Raw genomic sequence first — 20,661 nt, 5'->3', positions numbered from 1 at the left:
TGCCAATTATGGGAAATGCCTTGCCTTTTGAAATAATCAAATGTGGGAGTATCTAAGGAATAGATGCTTTTTAATACCTCACAGGGTAAGCAGGAAATTTTCCACTCTTGCCTTTCAGCATATGTACAGTTATACTAATCAGTTGGGGAATACCATTCAATCATCTTCACTTCTATTTAGACATGTGTAAGGAATATATGTGACATTAATTCATAGCTCTAGCTGGATGACCTTAAAGGAGTTTAGCACAGAATAGTTTCTCATAGATAGCACAACTGTGAAAGTGAACTTCATAAAAATTACATTTTGATATATAGATAACCATGACATGGAGAAGGAAGAAAGCATCTGTACATGTCAGGAAAGGGAATATTTTTGTATAGATAAAAAGTATTTCGTTAATTATGTCCATTAAAAATGACATGCTATTACAGCCTAAATAAATTCTAGCTATGTTTTAATTAACTTAGCCCTGTGATGCCTACTAAATTTGAACAATCCACCCACTTTACATGGGTAACTTTTCATCTGAATTGCAAGATTTCTCTAAAACATTTTCCAGTCCAGTTTCTTTATTATAAATTTGAATTAATTAAATTTATAAAAAGACTTTGGCCTTGGAGGAAATCTGTTGTCTTCTCCACAATAACCATAAAAGCGTTTATCTTTAAGATGCCTTAATGGCCTTTTAAAATTATACTTTGAGCACAGGAGATCTGCTAGTCTGGGAAAGACCCTGCCCTGTAGTATCAGAAGGCAGTCTTCCTTATCATAGTCTCTCTGCAACACCTGTTCCTTTTCCTTGTTACTATGTCAGGCTTCAAGATTTATAAACACAGCGTTCAAACTACGGAATTAAATTGCTGTCTGCAAATGGTTATTTCCTCTTGTGCCTCGCTAAAGATCATCATCATCATCTAAGATTCACCAAGAAGACCCAGCAGAACAATCTTCACATCTTTAGGTCCTTCTGTGGGAAAGAACCCTCCAGCATTGACATTGCTGAAAGAACCAGCTGTGGTTTATCCCAGTCTGTTCCATTTGGACCGCTCTCTCCATCTAATGCAATGATTCCAGCCTGGAATTTAGCGTAGGAACAAAGTTTAATGTGTTTTTGAATTCTCTTTAAACTTAAGCATTGCCCTTACCATTTCTTCTTAGCCCCTGCAAACATTTTAGAGTGTTAATTTTAGATACTATTTTTTTTTAAAAAAAATCCCTTTGATAGTGAGATGGGTGGATTATAAATTTAATGAATATATAAAATAAAAATCCAAGCTCAAGTCAAAGTATTCAGGTGTATTTCCTGATTTCCCAACTATCCCTGTAGTGTCTCAATAAGATGTAGTGATGGATCTGATTGCGTGTTACATGCTTTTAAAACTTGCTCCATCAGACACACAAGAGTGGCAATCAGCAAACATGACAGAGAAGAACACCAACACCTGTCATACAAAATCATTATCGGCAGATCCTTGGACCTTACCACAATTGCCAAGGCCAGATGTATAAAAAGGAATTACCAGTGCCACTATGTAATTATCACCTGCCAGTATTCATGACAAAATAGGAAGAATGGGGAGTATGGTAAATGTTCCAGCTCTGTTATTCAGGACCTCCTTGTGTAAGATTTAAAAGAAATGTCAGCCTTTACATAATTCAGTCAGAAGCATCATTTGAGGATACTACAATATGTCTTTCCTGGAAATAGTTGACAAAACTGCATTCCAACTATGGAAGTGTATTTTCCCCAAGATAACCAACTTTGATTTCATGTTTAATCTATGGGTACTTCAGAATGTCAGTTTTTGCTATATACAATAAATTTCTGATTCAGAGAGAAAAGTCACTCTCACCCTACTGTTACTAGGAAAAGTTGAGCATTTCAGAAGATTGAATGCCTTGGTGAAAGTTGTTTGCAAAATATGGATGAATTGTCCACAGATCTTGGGTAATGCCTTTATACATAGGAACAAGTTTATTTTTGAACATTAGAAACAAACTCCCCTAATGTTTGTTTTTAAATTTTATTACACGTTATTGGGAAGCATGAATTAAAATGTGCATAACATCATTTCCCTCTCTACCTCCTGATTCTCTACTGCACTTTTCATTTTTAAGGCAGAGACCCCCAACCTTTTCCACACCAGGATTAGTTCTGTGGAGAGAGGGTTTTCCATTGGCCAGAGGGGCTGTGGTTTCTCATGCCTGCATCCCGCAGATGAGGCTTCACTTGTTTGCATGCCTGGTTTCTCATATGTAGTAGTCCAATGCTGGTCAATGGACAGGAGGTTAGGGACCCCTGATTTAAGGTAATCAGTCCAGCACAGCCTAAATAGAGCCAATTTGGTAATGAACATAATAACCCAACTTTCCCTAAGGATTGTTGGAAGGTTAAGATAGGGTTAAATCAAATGTTTTGTGGGAAGACTGCTTGTTTTTCTTGGAAGATTTGAAGAAAACTTAAGAAACTGGGTACTTAAAATTTTGCAGAAGCTGGCAACAGCACACACTAAGTAAGGTTTTTCTTTGGCCCAAGAAAGCTGAAAATCCTAAAAGGTTAATAAATAAACATTCTAATTTTTAAAACTAAATAAAAGTATCTATTCTCTCTGTTTCAGCAGACACTTGCATTTCAAAGGACAGGACAATATTTTTCTTTTCAAAGTTTTTGTGCAGGCTATTTGCTCCCTCCTTTCAAATAAAAATATAGACGAGACCTCAATTATATAAATTCCCAGTGTCTCTGGGCTTTGCTATGGATTTTACAATCACTTCTATTCTGAAGCACTAACCTTAACCTTTGAGGGGAAATTGTATCAAAGCACTACATTTCTGCAAATTTGCATTCAACAAAAGCGTTTCTACAGGCAACTACTCAAAGTGACTCCCCACTGAGGGAAGCCACAACTCTGAGATTATTTTCTGAGTTATTTTTCTTTGATTTTTTTAGCTGAATGGCTATGGATCAAATACCTGCTTTTTCTTCAGATTAAATAAACTTTCAGGTTACTCTTTTCTATGGAGAGTAAGATTCAGAATCAGTAAAATGATGATAATGCTTTCAACTTTTACTATTTAAACATTACAGAAAGACAGAAAACTGGGACAATAATTAGGAAGAGATTTGCCTTTGATACAACTCCTATTTTATATTCAGATATTTAAACAGTAACTTTTTAAATTAAAAATAAATTGCATTTCAAGTAGCTGGAAATCTTTGTTAAATACATTTGTCAAATTTAATCTATACTAATTTCTAGTTTCAGAGCTATCCCTAGATGTTTGCACAGTTTTAGTTTGCCCCATAATAAAATTACGACAATAGTTTATGTCAATGCCTATGTTTTCAGAGTAGATGATGCAGATTGATGTATACTTTGCACTGATTTTAATGTGCAAATACTCAAACCTAAAAGATAGGCTGCTTGTTTCATACTCCTTTTTAGCAAACAACAGTAAGTTGTCATATATCATATAGCCTTTTAAAAGGATATCCTTAATCATATAAATCCTCATATTTAGTATGTAGTATCACAATTCAAACATGCTCTGGGCTGAGATTTTACATACTTTGCAAACCCCACCAGCTAAATTCCTAGCAAACATCACATTTAGCAGGACTTTAGTGATGGAAGAATAATGAAAAGTCTCACAGTGGGAAATCTGAATTCTGAAAATAAAAATAAAATGAATTTAAATATTAAGAAAATTTCAGAGTAAATGAGGGAGCTGAAGGATTAAAATATTTAAGAGGAAGAAGGGCCAATAAAATTGTAATTTATGTTGAAAAGGTAGGAATTCATTTATATATTTATTTTTTCTTTTCCACTTTTTTCTTTCCCTTTTTAATTTGTCTTTTACTTTATGAAATTTCTTAAATAAAATGTATGGACTCCAATTCCCAGAGTTCTATTCTGGGAATCGAAGTCTACATCTTAACATTGCTGAGGTTGAGAAACACCGTCGGTATGAATCAAGTCAAATATCTACTACGGACTTGTGCTTAGACCCGGGGACAGACAAAAACCGGGAAAGAAAACGAATCTGAATTGACTTCAAGGGCTATTGACAAATACGCTTCCGCTCCTCGTCTCTCGCCTTTCAGAAACGCTCTTGGCCCCTTGCCTTCTCCGCTCCGCAACTCACCGCCACCTGCCTCCGCGGCAGTTCCGATTTCTCCTCAATCTAACCCATTGACCGTCAATCTCAAACCGTGGGGCGCTCATTGGCTGGCGCTTCGGCCAATGAAACGCTAGTGGGCCGGCCTCGCCTTTCTCCAAGCTCGGCGGCCTTGTTCTGGATCGCTGATTGACAGAAGTGGGAGGGGAATCGGTCGCGCATTGGCTGTTCAGGGAGGGATGGGTGGGATTTTGTATGAGTGCACACAGGGATACGGGAGTGGGGGAGGGAGCGGAGAGGCCTCCCCGGAGGAGGATGGTCCCCTCGGTGGGGCTGCAGCTGCTGAGCCCACCCTGTACTCCGTCGGTGAGTCCCTCTGCCCAGGGTCGCAGCAGGAGGACCGGGTGGCTGCGGGAGAGGCCCTCCAGCAGCGTGGGCCTGGGGGTGGGGGTGGGGGTCTGGCCCCTCTACGTAGCCCCAAACTACAGTGGCTCCGCACCCGAAATATCCCGGATCCAACTTCTGCTCGTTCTCCGAGTGCAGAGCTCCGCGTGAAGCCTCTCTAGGTTCGTACCGGCAGGGCTTTCCCCTTCAATCTCCTTTCCCGAGGCTTCCGCAGCCCTGCTTCTTAGAGCAGAAGACGTTGCCATCTTCCCTCTCTCCGGAGCCCTGTGGCAGGACCCAGTGTGTCCTTTCAACTCTGCAAGACCCCTAGAAAACCTCGGGAGCTCTCCAGAGGCCCGTAGGAAATAAAGGGAGTTGAGTTAAGTCTACTATTGACATGATGATGGAGTTTTGCAGAAGGCAAGCGCAGGCTACACCTAAAAGGAGGAGTGGATCCTAGAAGGAAGGGAATTAATTGCATCGGTAGGAAAGGTTAGGATTGCTTCTTCGGACTTCAAACACGTTCAGGTCCGGAAATGGAAACGTTTTTGTTACTCTTTATTTACGTGATGTTTATGTAAATTTTGATAAAAATACTGTTTGAGCATTAGATACTTATCCCAGTGAAATGGATAAACAATGAGAAATACTTAGGACAGACTAGAAGGATGTGATCTGAAGGCTCCCAAGACCTCCAGGGCAGACCTGGAAATAGAATGAGAACTCCAGGACTGAAAAATAATGCCTTGGAATTGATTGACCCTTTTATTAGGATGATGGGGAATGATTCATGCTGGAATGCTTGGTTGTAGGCCTAAAAATGCACACAGCCTTGAAAGCTTTTGAAAACAGTCTTGATACTTGAAAACACAATGAATGTGTGCATTTTGACTTCTTCCAAGGACCTGGATTTAATTATTTCTTCCAAGGCACTGGAAGAAGTATCAGAAATAGGATAGGAAAGCTTCTGGGAAATGAACGAATCCTTAGGAATGGACATATCACTATTCCCAAGTGCAAGACAGGGCTGATCTTTTCAATTCTATTAGATTAGCTAATGCTAATCTCTAGTCAATTATATCACTGTGATTTTATATTTTCACTCTCCAAAATTTCCTTACCAGTGATATTCCACATATCACTTGATATATGCTGCTTTTTAGAAGATTAGGACTTTTATGTTTTGTAAACTTGAGAATGTAATTATAGGATGTGGCAGGCAAAATTTTAAAATAGATATTTTCAAATCGCAAGATTGAATACAAATGAACATTCAGCTGCCTGTATCACAGTCAAATGAAGGCATTATGAGAAAATAGTGTTTTCCCAAATACTGATTTAGAAGTTAACTGGCAAATATAAACATACCTCTGTAAATTTTCCAAACATTTAATCAGCATTAGTCATCTGTTATTCTACTATCAAGCCATAAACACTCAGAATGAGGAGGTACTGTAGTGCATATCTTCCTTTATTAGGTATAGCATCTTTAAATCTGAAGGAATTATTCTAAAAAGAGGCAAGGTTTGATTGATCGGATGGATGGAAAGATAGATGTTTTATTACAATCAGCACAAAACCATATGTAACAAAGTTTGTAGCCAATCCAATAAGGACAATGTTAGCTGTAAAGCACAAGTAGACAAAACATAAAGCCAGAAAACAGTAAAATAAGACTGAAATTAGTGTGTAAAACCATGTAAATGCAATAGCATAAAAGTGGAGTCTAAAATGCAGAAATAAAATATATATTAAAAGGCAATTGGTTAGCAAAAGGGAGCATCATTGTCTTAGTAGGCAGCAGAAAAAGCTGGTGGTAATGACTAAGAAAATAAAATATTACAAGGCATTGGTTACTGCCCAGTTTGGCAAATGCTGTTCTACCTTCAAGATTCTGTTGCTGGATCCCACCAACAGATTTTCCCCTTTCACTCCTCTGAACCCTGCATGAGCCTGTTGACATGATTTATTAAGAGAGATCGCCCATCCTTTTTAACCTGAGGCTTTCAAATAAGCAGTTGGCAACAAGTAGAACTGAGAGGAAGAAATGTCAATAACCTTCATGTTTTGAATATGGGCATCTGAAACTGAATATTCAAGACAAAATGGAACTTAGTTGGTACGCACCTGTCTCATATTTTGAACTAGGGTAGAGGACAGCTTAAATCACTTTATCTTGTTTGGGGAGATCCTGTTGTGGCGATCCTGTTGATACTGGTTTGGGACTTCATGATAATCCTGATTAATGTTGCTGTTGTTGTTAGTTGCAAAGTTGTGTCTGACCCATCATGACCCCATGGACAATGTTCCTCCAGGCCTTCCTGTCCTCTACCATCCTCTGGAGTTCATTTAAGCTCACACCTATTGCTTCGATGACTCTATCCAGCCACCTCATTCTCTGTCGTCGCTTTCTTCTTTTCCCCTCAATCGTTCCCAGAATTAGGCTCTTCTCCGGTGAGTCCTTCCTTCTCATTATTTAAGTTTCATCTTCAGGATCTGGCCTTCTAAAGAACAGTCAGGGTTGATCTCCTGTAGGACTGACCAATTTGATCGCCTTGCAGTCCAAGGGACTCGCAGGAGTCTTCTCCAGCAACATAGTTCAAAGGCCTCAATTCTTTGACACTCAGCCTTTCTTATGGTCCAACTTTCAGAGCCATACATTGCAACTGGGAAAACCATAGCCTTGACTATATGCACTTTTGTTGGCAGGGTAATGTCTCTGCTTTTTACTATGCTGTCTAGACTTGCCATAGCTTTCCTCCCCAGGAGCAAGCATCTTTTAATTTCTTGGATGCAGTCCCATCTGCAGTGATCTTGGAACCCAGGAAAATAAAATCTGTCACTACCTCCATTTCTTCCCCATCTATTTGCCAGGAATTGAGAGGGCCGGATGCCATGATTTTAGTTTTCTTAATGTTGAGTTTCAAGCCAACTTTTGCACTCTCCTTCTTCACCTGCATCAAGAGGTTCTTTAGTTCCTCTTCACTTTCTGCCATTAGAGTGGTATTATCTGCATAAATGAGGTTGTTGATATTTCTCCCGGCAATCTTAATTCCAACTTTTAATTCATCTAGCCCTGCCTTTCTCATCATGTGCTCTGCATATAAGTTAAATGGGCAGGGTGACAGTATACAGCCTTGCTGGACTCCTTTCCCAATTTTGAACCAATCATGGTTCCATGTCCAGTTCTCACTGTTGCTTCTTGACCCGCATATAGATTTCTCAAGAGACAAATAAGATGGTCTGGTACTCCCATCTCTTTAAGGACTTGCCACAATTTGTTTTGATCCACACAATCAAAGCCTTTAGCATAGTCAATGAAGCAGAAGTAGATGTTTTTTTCTGGAACTCCCTAGCTTTCTCCGTGATCCAGCGTATGTTGGCAATTGGATCTCTAGTTCCTCTGCCTCTTCGAAATCCTGCCTGTACTTCTGGTAGTTTTCAATCCACATACTGCTGGAGCTTAGTTTGTAGGATTTGGAGCATAACTTTACTAGCATGTGAAATGAGTGCAGTAGTGTGGTAGTTTGAACATTATTTGGCATTGCCCTTCTTTGGAATTGGAATGTAAACTGACCTTTTCCAATCCTGACTTGGACTACTGTGATGTTGAATGGTTTTCCTTGGATTCGAACTGCGATCATTCTGTCATCCCAGTATTGCTTTTCCTACTCGTTTATTCACTATGATGGCTACTCCATTTCTTCTGAGTGATTCTTGCCCGCAGTAGTATATTTGATGGTCATCTGAATTAAATTCACCCATTCCTGACCATTTTAGTTCACTGATTCCTAAGACGTTGATGTTCAGTCTTGACATCTCTTTTTTGTCCACGTCCAGCTTGCCTTGATTCATGGATCTTACATTCCAGGTTCCTATGGAGTATAGATCTTTACAGCATCAGACTTTCCTTTCACCACCAGATACATCCACAGCTGAACGTCCTTTCGGCTTTGGCCCAGTCACTTCACTCTTTCTGGTGCTGCTAGTACTAGCCCTCCGCTCTTCCCCAGTACCATATTGGACACCTTCCAACCTGAGGGGCTCATCTTCCAGTGTCATATCTTTTTGCCTTTTGGTACTGTCCATGGGATTTTCATGGCAAAGATCCTGGAGTGGGTTGCCATTTCCTTCTCCAGTGGATCACGTTTTGTCAGAGCTCTCTGCTATGACCTGTCTGCCTTGGGTGGCCCTGCACAGCATAGCTCATAGCTTTCATTGAGCTACGCAAGCCCCTTCGCCATGATAAGGCAGTAATCCATGAAGGGGATGTAGACTATAGTAAAATGTTAACAATTAAAATAATTGGGACTATCATGACTTTTTTTTTGTCCTACAAAAGGAGAACAATTGCTGGCACCAACCACTAAAATTGTTCTACAAATGCTTTAATCAAAAAGGGGGAATGCCTATTGCATAAGATCTTTGGAAAACACACAAATTCAGTACTGTAAAAGGTTATTGGGGCTTTCCATGTGTGCTTCTGTTCATCTTCTACAAACAGAATTAGGTTATCCTTGGTTAAAGTTCAGATTGATATGGTACCATTCAGTTTTTGCAAACATAGCTCTCCAAAAGAGTTTAAATTCTTGGTTAATGGATCTGATAATCCAATGCCTTATATGGATTATTGGATAAGTATTTACTCTCAATATCAATTATTCCATTTGGAATATAAAGATCTGCAAGAAGTTGGAGCTTGTAGCTGGCCCTGAATGCTATATTGTAGGTGTTACAATGCTGTCATACTGAAACAGTACTTTTTTACTGGTTGCTTTTCAGCCTCAATGCCAGGGTGCTCATCTTAGTGTACAAAGTATTATGTGACAATTATTTGCAAGATCACCTATTATTTTGGGTTCTTAGGCACAGTTTGTGATTGAAACCAAAGGTTAGTTTAATGTCATAAAAATTATTTTCCATAACAATGTGTAATCATTTTATTTTTTGATTACTGTTTCAGAGAGGATTTGAGATATACGTAAAGTCTACATTCTAGACTTTAAAAATGCTGTAGCCCCCTTTGTTTAAGGGCTGTATATCTCTCTCAAGGTAATCTTCAGTATATAGCAGTGATGGCTAACCTTTTTGGTGCTGAGTACCCAGCAAACCCCCAAAATGCAATGTGTGCATGCCCTGTGCATGCACTACGCCCCATGCATGCACACACGCTCTGTACATGCATGTGCATTCCCCCATGCATGCGCCCTGCCCCCTCCCCCATCCCGTTTTGGCTTACAGGTTGGTGCAAGAGGCCTTACAGGCCCAAAACAGAGCATGGGGGGTGGGGAACACACATGCACAAACTCCCAAAATGCAGTATGAGCACCCCCAGCATATGCACCCTGCACATGCGCAGCAGAGACCCAAAGCCCAGCTGGCCAGCGGGAGGCACATGCGCAATGGAGCTGGGCTGGGGCAACAGCTGGCGTGCCCACAGTGAGAGCTCTGCGTGCCACCTGTGGCAGTCATGCCATACATTTGCCATCACGGGTATATAGAATTTTTTTTCAGACTTTTACTGTGTTTACGTGTTTACTTTTTCTATTGCTGTTAGATGTCTGAGTAATAAAGTAAATAGTAAGAATAGACTTTCTAGAGGCCATTCTCATGTTCTATAAGGGAGATTAGTTAGTGCTTTTGGAAAAGATTACTGAGAAGGAGAAAAAATTAAGAAAGAAACATTTTGTTTCGTATACGATGGAGACTGTTGGAGGAGCTGAAAGACCAGGTTAAGAACAGATTGCCATGAAGAAAATATGTCTGTATGGCTGCTAAGGGTTAACAACAACCTAATGCCATCGATCAAAATCATAAGATGGAGCAGAAAGAATTGCTCTAAACTGGAAATTTCTAGATAACCTTTCATTAAATAATTGATCTGCAATTATTTTTTCTCTTATGAAAAAAGTGAGTGATAAAATTGAATGCTTTTTAGGAGAATGAGTCATGTTTTATCGGCTTTGGAAAGATTATACAAATGCTAATTATAACTATTTTATTGATAAATTGAGTGTTATGTGTAATCTGTAATTGAACTGTTGACTGTATTATTCTGGGGTGTTCTGTTGTATTCTTCTTTCTCGTACTTTACAGAATATTAAAAATGAAAAATATAATGAAAAAATTATATGAGAGAGAGCACTATGCCCTGTAATATCCCACATCGGTGAAATTACATCTTTAAGCACTGTTCCACCTGGATTATAGACTAGAACCATCCACTCAAGAAAAAAGCCACTGAAGAACAACACTTCCAACCCCTAACTCCTGCTGACAGTCCAATATGACGCAATGATCAAGAGAATTTTACAAGGACTAGGAAGGATATAGTATGCCCCATCAAGGTTCAGATGGTCATCCACTAATGTGACTAATGTCATTTTCCATCCCATGGAATCTAGATAATCCGTATCTTTTATCACTATCACTCTTTGAAGCAGGCTCCCTCACCTCCCCTCAGCAAGGAAGTTTGGCTATATTCAAATACAACTTTTTCAAGAGATAGTACACAAATGCCTCTTAAAACATGTAGCATTACAAACAAGCATTTTCAGTTCCCCATATCCAGTAAATTCCTTCCTGCCTGGAGGAACTAGGAAAAGTATGAATCATGTTGCATTTGGCAAACTCATCTTATAGAGAATCCCATCCACTGTCTTGAGCATAATGAGGTCAAAAGTATCCTTGATTCAAAGCACAAGATCCAGTCTCAATACCATGTTGGATTCTGTCCAACTGACATATAGCTCTAGGACTTTCTCCATTAAGAAGCCTGCAAAATTATACAGAGAGCCTGCAGAAACCTTATCCCATCTCTGAGCAGGGTGGTCAAGTAAATATCTTGAGATATAATAAGGACAGAGAAAAACGGACATTACCCAATAAAAATCTCTTTCTTGGGAGTCTCCCAAGTCCACTAAAAGAGCAGTGAGTTCAATAAGAAACCCCCCCCTCCGGACTGTCACTCTGAATATACTTCAAAAGTTCTTGTTCAGTCTGGTAGCCCTGTTTCTTCAGCATGTCATCTTGAACCTTAGTTGCAGTCAAGCCTCACCTTCACCACAATGCCAATTTTCTGCCATTTTTTCCTCAGTGATAGCAGAAGCAGCACTCTTTTGTCCTCTAATGAAAAGTTCCTCTTTTAGAAACTATGAATCTGGAGTAACATACTACTACTAGCCACAGATTAATAACCTAACAGCTAACTAAAATACCATCTTAAAGAAGCCGTTTTGACTTAATATTCCCAAGAGATGGTGAAATGATAACTGCAGTTCTCTCTCTAAAAAAAACCACTCTTTGGCTTTGTCTTAGATTCCGTTTAACTGTCACTCTTGTTTTCAGTAGTGAGTTTCTCTCCCTCCCCCCCTTTATTATTATTATTTTCCTTTCATTTGGTCCTCCTTTTGTTATTTCCGTGTGCACTACTGGCACTACTGTATATTATTTTCCTTCTACTTGTTTCTCTCTCAGGATACAAGGGATTGTTTCTGCTCCTCAGTCCCTCTTGTATGGCTTTGGGAAAAAAATCAAAGATGAAAAAAGCATCCTGAAAGATCCCAGGAAAGGTCAGGGCAGAACCCACCATGACAGCTATTTGATGAATGTATGCATAAAAATAAAGGTATCGGCTTAATTATGTGTGAATAGGCTAAAATGGATGTCCTAAAATAGGAATTATTTCAGCTACATTGTTTTAGATGTATATGAAAGTTGGAATGTATAGGTTGGTAATAGTTGTACGTTAAGCTCCAATGAATAGTGGTAATGAAAAAAGTAGATTTGGATTTTGAGAAAAAGTGTTCAGGATCCCGGATGAATGCGTGTGTGTGTGTGTGTCTGTGTGTATACTTGGAGCAAATGAAAACTTCTGAAAGTGTGATTGATTTGATCGTTTCTGATAAAAGATTAAGAGATAGAGGCATCACAGAGCCTGAGATAAATAGAATGATAATTGCTATTGATAATATTGTATTTTTCTCCATATGGATAACTGGGAAAAATAACTCTTTGAACTTCATGAACTTGGAAAGTACTTGTATCTGCTATGCATACATTTTCATTTATCACAAGGACCATAATTATGTCCTTTGTCTTCTTTCAGAAAGTAGTCATGCTCTCCTCTTCCAGCTTTGTATTCTTGCTGCTTTATACCTATCATCTGTCCTTGTTTTCCTGCAGTAGCCAAAAAGTGATTTATTAATTGCATGGTAAAGAATATCTTGTAAATCTCTTTCACTGAGCGTGTTTCCCCATGTGATAGTTCTCTTTAGGGAAAGGTACTTTATGGAATAATTTACTATTGCTCTTGTATTCGATTCCAAAAATCCTTGTCCACTTTTGTGAGCCGAAGTGTGGCTACTTTTTTATTCCATTCTCATTTTTTTTACAGTGCTCCTCTATAGATTTACATTTTAAACATGCTGTATGCATGTTTAGTTTCTTTTAGGCAGGGAAAGAAAAATGCTTTTTCCTTCTATTCCTTATGTAGCCACCACCTGTAGATATACCCAACACTGGTGTATTTGAGAAAATGTTAAACAAGAATCAGTGACATGAGTTCCAACCAACACGCCACTGCTATGTAGATTAATATTAGGTAATATAGGTTTTATTAACTAATAAAAAACCGCACTAAAGTTACTGCAACATTTTACACTAAATATAAAATTGAATGTTGCTATTACTTTAGACATTCATGACTCAGAAATAGAGCTTTTTAGTCAGCCTTCTCATGAATTGTCCTTTGTGGAAGGGAAAGTTCTTCTCTACTCTTTAAGCCTCAACATCTATTGTGACCAGAACTGGATGCAGTATCCAAAATGTGGCCTCAACAATATGGTATAAACTGGTAAAAAGGTAAAGGTAAAGGTTCCCCTCACACATATGTGCTAATCATTCCCGAGTCATTCTCATCTCCATTTCAAAGACGGAAGAGCCAGCGCTGTCCGAAGACATCTCCGTGGTCATGTGGCTGGCATGACTAAATGCCAAAGGCACACAGAACGCTGTTACCTTCTCACCAAAGTGGTCCCTATTTTTTACATGCTTTCGTACTGCTAGGTTGGCGGAAGCTGGGACAAGTAACGGGAGCTCACCCCGTTTCGCAGCACTCTGGATTCAAACCATTCAACTGCCGACCTTTCAATCAACAAGCTCAGCATCTTAGCCACTGAGCCACCGTGTCCCTTTATAGAATGCTTACAAGCTAGTAAACAAAATAGTTAGGTGGTAACATTAAGAAAACTTTAAGAAAACTAAGATCATGGCATTCAGCCCTCTCAATTCCTGGCAAATAGATGAGGAAGAAATGGAGGTAGTGACATTTTATTTTCCTGGGCTCCAAGATCACTGCATGGGGGACTGCAGCCAAGAAATTAAAAGATGCTTGCTCCTAGAGAGGAAAGCTATGGCAAATCTAGACAGCATACTAAAAAGTAGAGACCTAAAAGGGTGTATAGTCAAGGCTATGGTTTTCCCAGTTGCAATGTATGGCTGTGAAGGTTGGAGCATGAGAAAGGCTGAGCGCCAAAGTATTGAGGCCTTTGAACTATGGTTCTGGAGAAGACTCCTGCGAGTCCCTTGGACTGCAAGGCGATCAAACCGGTCAGTCCTAGAGGAGATCAACCCTGACTGCTCTTTAGAAGGCCAGATCCTGAAGATGAACTCAAATACTTTGGTCACCTAATGAGAAGGAAGGACTCACTGGAGAAGAACCTAATGCTGGGAAAGATGGAAGGCAAAAGAAGAAGGGGACGACAGAGAATGAGGTGGCTGGATGGAGTTACCAAAGCGTCAACTTAAATGGACTCCAGAGGATGGTAGAGGGCAGGAAGGCCTGGAGGAACGTTGTCCATGGGGTCGTGATGGGTCAGACACGACTTTGCTACTAACGACAACAAGAAGTACAAACTGTATGGGTACCTAAATAGGGAAACTGAAGTTCCCAAGAGATGACCCAATTAATTTACGAGCCACGAGACAAAGTTTAAAAAAAACATTCATTTATTAGGATCAACATCTTGGCATGACTTTCTGTAGAACTGAAACTAAATTCCACTTAATGGTGTCTGAACTTTACCTCTGTGTCCCCTCCCCTCTGCCTGAAGTCATTAATCACATTCATCAACAAAATGTTACTGCAGGTTATAGACATGCGCATTCACAGGCCAGCTGCAAAGAATATGAGACTTGACGGGCCAAAAGTATGTATGGAATTCTCTTCCCTTCCCGAGTTGATAGTAGTCATGGAAACACTTTACACGTTGACATCCGGCTCCCCTCACTTTCTAAAAGTGACCTGTGTAAAACAAAGCAATTTGGGTACAGATGTATAACTTAGGGATGCGTTCCTCCCCCAGGCTTGCTTGGATTTTCTGCATGGAATTTTGCTATAAGGCGATCAGCCTGGATATTTCTACTTTTCACCCATGATGCCTCTGGTAAGGTGTAGCTCTTCCACTTGATTAAGTATTGGAGTTGTCTCCTGTGCCACCTTGAATCAAGGATTCATTGAACTTCATAATGGGTTTGGCCCCCTATGACCATAGGGCTGGGGGCTCCCGAGGTAGTGGTCTCAGAGTGAATCCGATCACGGGTTTTCTTCCCTAACAATCGAGGCAGTTTCAATTGCACTGTGACTGGGTTGATGATATTTACTCCAGGGAATGGTCCAATAAACCTTGGCCCCAGTTTCTTGCTAGGCAGTTTTAATCTCAAATATTTTGTGGAGAGGTAAACCTTCTCTCCCACCTGGAATGGCCGTTGCGGAGCCCGGTGTTTATCTGCCTGTTTCTTATAGGTTTGTGCTTTAGCCAGTGCTTTTTTGACATTTTCCTCGGTTGCTTTCAGCATTGACATCCAATCAATCAAGCTGACTGAGGAGGGGGGAATCCCTTGGATACTCAGGCATTGGGACAAAATCCATGCTGCTTACTACTTTGAACGGCGTGAGTCCTGTGCTACTGTGAACAGCATTATTGTTCACAACTTCAGCAAAAGATAAAAGGTCTGCCCAATAGGACTGCTGATAGTTCACGTAGCACCTCAGGTACTGCTCCACCATGGTGTTCAGTCACTCTGCTGCCATTGGTGCTCGGATGAACTAAGACCCTGAGATGACCCAATGGACCGCAGGAACTCCCTCCAGAACTTAGCCATGAACTGGACTCCTCTGTCTGAGATAATTCTTCAAGCTACTCCATGCAGTTGGTAGATATGCTTCACAAACAGTTCAGCCAGCTTGTGAGCAGAGGGTAGTCCGCTGTAGGGTATGAAGTGTGCCTGTTTGGAGAACAGGTCTATTACAGTCCAAATCACTGTGTTTCCCCCACTTTTCGGCAACTCTACTATAAAGTTCATTGCGATCTCCTCCAATGGCCTCGTTGGCTCTGCTATTTTTGCAGCAGTCCGGGGGGTTTTCCTGGTCGTCTCTTCATTGTGGCACAGATGGTGCAACTTTTCACGTAACTATCTACGTCTTTCTTCATGCTAGGTCACCAGAATTGTCTATGGGCTAAATGTAAAGTCTTTAGGATCCCAAAGTGCCCTGCCGGTTTGGCATCGTGGCTCCTCTGGAGAATTAGGGTACGTAGGATTCTGGGACATAGAGTTTTGTCCCCTTCCATGCAAGGTCATCTCTTTTTGTCAAGATGTGTTGGTTGTTTCAGAACCAGGGGTCTGCTAGCAGTTCAGTTTTGAGCCACGTGGTTAGGTCGCTTGTGGGTTGGTCTTGCTGGTCATGGTGTTGCGGCCTGGTGGTCACTTGAGCAGTGGTTTGAGTAGAGGAAATGATGGTGTCCACTACATGCTCCCATTCGTATTTGTACTGAGGCGGGAGTGGGCGTCAGCTAGAAAGTTCCTGCCCCCTGGAATGTGCTTTAAAACAAAATCAAAATGCTTGCAGTATTGAGCCCATCGGACTTGTTTGGGTGATAGTTTCTGTGTGGTCCTAAGCACCTCCAGATTTTTGTGGTTGGTCCAGACTTCGAACGGTTTCTGGCCCCCTTTCAATAGGTGTCTCCAGATCAGCAGTGCCCATCTCACTGCAAAAACCTCCTTTTCCCACGCGGCCCATTGTCTCTCTGTGTCTCTGAGCTTGCGGGAGGTGTAGGCACAGGTTGTAAGTGTCCTTGGTTGTTTCTTTGGAGTAGCCCCGCTCCCACTGCCATGTCGCTGGCATCTGCCTGGATCACAAAGGGTTGCTCGGGATCAGGATGCTTCAGCACCGTCTCCTTTGCAAACATTTCTTTTAGTGTTTCGAATGCCTCTTGGCAGGTTAGGTCTCACTGTAGGGGTTGTCCCAGATGAGGTTTCATTCCTGGGCTCCCTGTCTTCAAGAGATCTGTTAGGGGTTTGGCAATTTTCGCAAAGGAGGGGATGAATTGCCTGTAGAAGTTCGTGAACCCTAGGAAGCTTTGCAGCTGTATGCGGGTGCGATGGGGTTGCCAGCCTAAGATGGCTTGTACTTTGGCTGGGTCCATCTCTATTCCCTCATTTGACACTTGGTAACCCAGGTAGTCTAACTGTGCATAGTGGAATTCACATTTTGATACCTTGACGTACAGGTTGGCTGCAAGAAGTTTTTCCAATATTTGGCAGACCAGGGGTATGTGGTTGTCCATGGTCTCAGTGTAAATAAGGATGTCACCCAGGTAGACAAGGACCCCCTTGTAGAGGTGCTCATGCAGCACCTTGTTTATAACTGCATGAATACCGCTGGTGCCCCCTGCAGTCTGAAAGGCATCACTTTGAATTGAAAGCTCCCTAGAGGGCATTTGAATGCTGTTTTCCACTCATCTCCCTCTCTGATACGTACTCGGTAGTATACTTCTCTGAGGTCTAGTTTGGTGAAGACTTTTCCCTTGGCCAGATGAGATAGTAGGTCCTTCATGAGGGGGAGGGGGTATAGGTTGTGTATGCACACCCCATTTATCCCTCGAAGGTCAACACACGATCTCATAGTTCCATCTTTTTTCTCATTGAAGAAGACTGGTGCTGCAACCCATGGCTTGGCTGGCTCAATGAACCCCCTTGCTAGGTTTTTGTCTATGTATTTGTGCATCTCTTGCATTTCCCGGGACATCATGGCATACAGTTTGGGCTTGGGTAGTTTTTCCCCAGGGATGATTTCGATGGCACAGTCTGTCTCACGGTGAGGAGGCAGAACTTCACACTCGGCCTCGCTGAATACCTCTGTGTGGTCCTGATATTCCATCGGAATCAGTTCGGCCTCTGGGGTTTTGTCGGATGTGGTTGCCAGTTGTTCTTGTGGGATCTTTTTTGCAGGGGTTCCTGTGTGGGTGGTGTTTCTGCTCGCTGGTGTGGGAGGGGTTGGGGGCCCCTTGATATCCTAAATCTGTGGGTACCCCCTTTCCACCAGATGGTCGGTCCCCACTTGTCTAGCCAGAAAAGTCCCAATATGACTGTGTCTGTCATTTGGGGGGCTATTATGAATTGAATTACTTTCCAGTGATCCGTTAGCTCTAGCCTCACTGGTTCAGTCAGGTGGGTGAGGGTTAGGGACGTCAACCTGCTCAAACCGGATCGGGTGAGCCAGTCTTTTTGCTCTGATCCCCAATTTCAGGACTGTGGTTAGGTTCAAGCACCTTGTGCAGCCTGAGTCTATTAGGGCTTGAAAATTCCCCTGGTTTTTTGTTTTTGGAGCTGTGAGGCATATTGGAAAAAGGAAAAGATGAATTGGTTCACTCACCATTGGGCCATTTTCTCCTTTGTTCTCGCTGTCATATGACTCGGGCAACTGGTTGTTGTTGCCTGGGATTCCATCACTTTCGCCTGAGGGGGAAGGGGCTTCTGCGGCCTGGAGGGCTTTCCAGAACATGTTGATGGTCTGTTTGGGGCCTTGTTCTGGTTATGCCCTGGGCAGTGGGTCTGGCTTTGGTTTTGGAGCTGGGGTTGGGCATGCAGCTGCCATCCCCCCACATCGGTAGCATTTCAGCGGACTTTGAGGGAGGTCTGGTCTCAGGGCCTACTGTGATGCTGTGGTTCCCTGTCGGTTGGGTGGTTTCAGGTCAGGTTGACTTCTCTCTTTTGTGTCTGGTTGCTCTCTCATGTCATTGGTGTACAGCCTGCTGTCGACTTTTGTTGCTACTCGGAACCACTCAGAGAGTCGATTTGGGATGTCGCAGTATGCGGTTACCTGGGCAATTTGCTTGTCCAGGCTTGTTCTGAAAAAATGCACCAGCAGCTGCTCTGGTAAAGGGGGTAGCCTTCTTATGACCCTCCTGAATTCATGGATGTGCTCTTTGATGGGGTGGCCCCTCTACTTTAGGTTGCTGAGTTCCTCTTCTGCATAAGGGTCCTCCTCTACTTCCTCAAATCTGGTTCTAGCAATTGCAGGAAGTCATCTATGTCTTTCAGTTGGGGGCTCTCCTCTTGTGGAGGGCTGCTAACCATTCCCTTGCTTCTCCCTCTTGCCCCTCTGTGGTGGTATTCGCCATGGCCCTGAGGGGTGGGTAGAGGTGCCCATAGCATTCTAGATGGATAACAGCTGAATCGAGGAATAGAGCTAGCTGGTCTGAGTCCCCATCAAACTTTCCCCTGAATTGGGGTTGGTCATTCAGCCGTACTACCTCCTGTTGGTCTCTGTATGCTTGCGCCTGATATGGCTGGCTGTCTTTCTCACTCTAGTTCGGAGGGAGGGAGTGGTTTGTCTGACCTGGGCAGCCTGCCTGCTGTGTGGGAGAGGCACTGGTTGCAGTTTCGGGCTCCTTCTCCTTCTATTGGGTGGAGGAGGGGGGCTGCACTCCAGTCTGCATCTCTTCCCCTCAACAGGATCAGATGTCCCTCTCCTCTCTTTTGGGTGGCATGATGGCCCCTCATCAGCAAGGGTGGTCCGATCAAGATCCTCTCTCTGTTTCTCTATTGCACTCTCCAGGGATTCCATCTGGGGCTTTGGGAGCCTGGCTTGTGCCCAGTCCCACCTCCAGTCCACCCTTGCCAGCTTGCTTGAGACCCTTCCCTGTATCTGGGGACTAGGGAACTCTACTTCAGCTGCCTTAGGGGCTAATTTCCACCAGTAGTCATCCTCTCTTGCTTTTGCTGCTGGGAAAGGCATCGCTGCTTGGCATTGCCGCATACCTCCTGTTGCGTAATTTTCCCTCCAAGCACCCCAAATATGGGGGGGGGGATGCTTGGAGAGCCCAGGATTCAGGAAACCCGGAAATCTTGATAGATTTTTAAAAGTCAGTTTCGGCTCTCTGTGAAGTTCCCAAGAGATGACCTAATTAATTTACGAGCCTCGAGACAAAGTTTTAAAAAACCATTCATTTATTAGGATCAACATCTTGGCATGACTTTCTGTGGAGCTGAAACTAAATTCCACTTATTGGCGTCTGAAATTTACCTCTATGACCCCTTCCCTCTGCCTGAAGTCATTAATCACATTCACCAACAAGATGTTACGCAGGTTATAGACATGTGCATTCACAGGCCAGCTGCAAAGAATATGAGACTTGACAGGCCAAAAGTATGCATGGAATTCTCCTCTCTTGCCGAGTTTATAGTAGTCATGGAAATGCTTTACATGTTTGCATTGTTGCTTCTGCTTCAGTATTCAGTACATAGGTATATTAACACAGTTTAATTATATGTTGATTATACTAATGTAAAATTATTTCAAAATTGTAGTGAAAGATTGCTACGAACACATGCATTTTCAACTGTAATGAGAATTGATGTAGTAGCTTCAAAGATTGTGATGAATTTTTCTGTTTTCCTAGATTCTTTTGTCTCAAACTATGCCAGAGATGACAGAAAAAGCTCCTCTTAAGAAGCAGCACCGGTATGTTTCCACATTGTCAATATGTATATGGTATAATGATATAATCCTATTCCTTGCTACAGAGAAATAAATGATATTGATTTGGGTGAGATTACATTGATCCTGTTAATTCTCTGTTCCAGCCTCTGAAAGTAGAGAATGAAGACTAGAATAACCACAAAAAGAGGGTGTTCTTACTTCAGACTTCTGCTCACACACACACACATACACCTTTTTAACAGCCTGTACATCTGACAAGGGTAAAATAGGCATGAAAGAAGTGGGGCTGGGAGGACTCCAATTTTAATTAACCTATCATATTCTATTTATTTTTAACAAAAATGAAAAAGTACCTAGGTATCCAGATACTG

The 20,661-nt window shown here is 41.9% G+C and overlaps 1 protein-coding gene across 2 annotated transcripts in view; it reads left to right on the top strand.

The window, feature by feature from the left end:
• Positions 1 to 4,380: 4,380 nt before the first annotated feature.
• The window catches only part of USF3 (upstream transcription factor family member 3), a 28,075-nt gene continuing 11,794 nt past the window's right edge, over positions 4,381 to 20,661 (top strand). The window contains exons 1-2 of one of the 2 annotated variants that reach the window (XM_014062045.2): positions 4,381 to 4,488; positions 20,250 to 20,311. In XM_014062045.2, coding sequence (XP_013917520.2) covers positions 4,438 to 4,488; positions 20,250 to 20,311 — 113 coding nt within the window. In that variant the 5' untranslated portion in view covers positions 4,381 to 4,437. Of the gene's footprint in view, positions 4,489 to 12,048; positions 12,134 to 20,249; positions 20,312 to 20,661 lie in introns of those variants that run through there. The other variant, XM_014062047.2, reaches the window with a different exon arrangement.

Source organism: Thamnophis sirtalis, unplaced genomic scaffold (assembly GCF_051295495.1).
Source record: "Thamnophis sirtalis isolate CommonGarterSnake01/CBP01778 unplaced genomic scaffold, rThaSir2_p1.2 scaffold_5, whole genome shotgun sequence".
Classification (NCBI taxonomy): Eukaryota; Metazoa; Chordata; class Lepidosauria; order Squamata; family Natricidae; genus Thamnophis; species Thamnophis sirtalis.
This window is presented reverse-complemented; position numbering and strand designations above follow the sequence as displayed.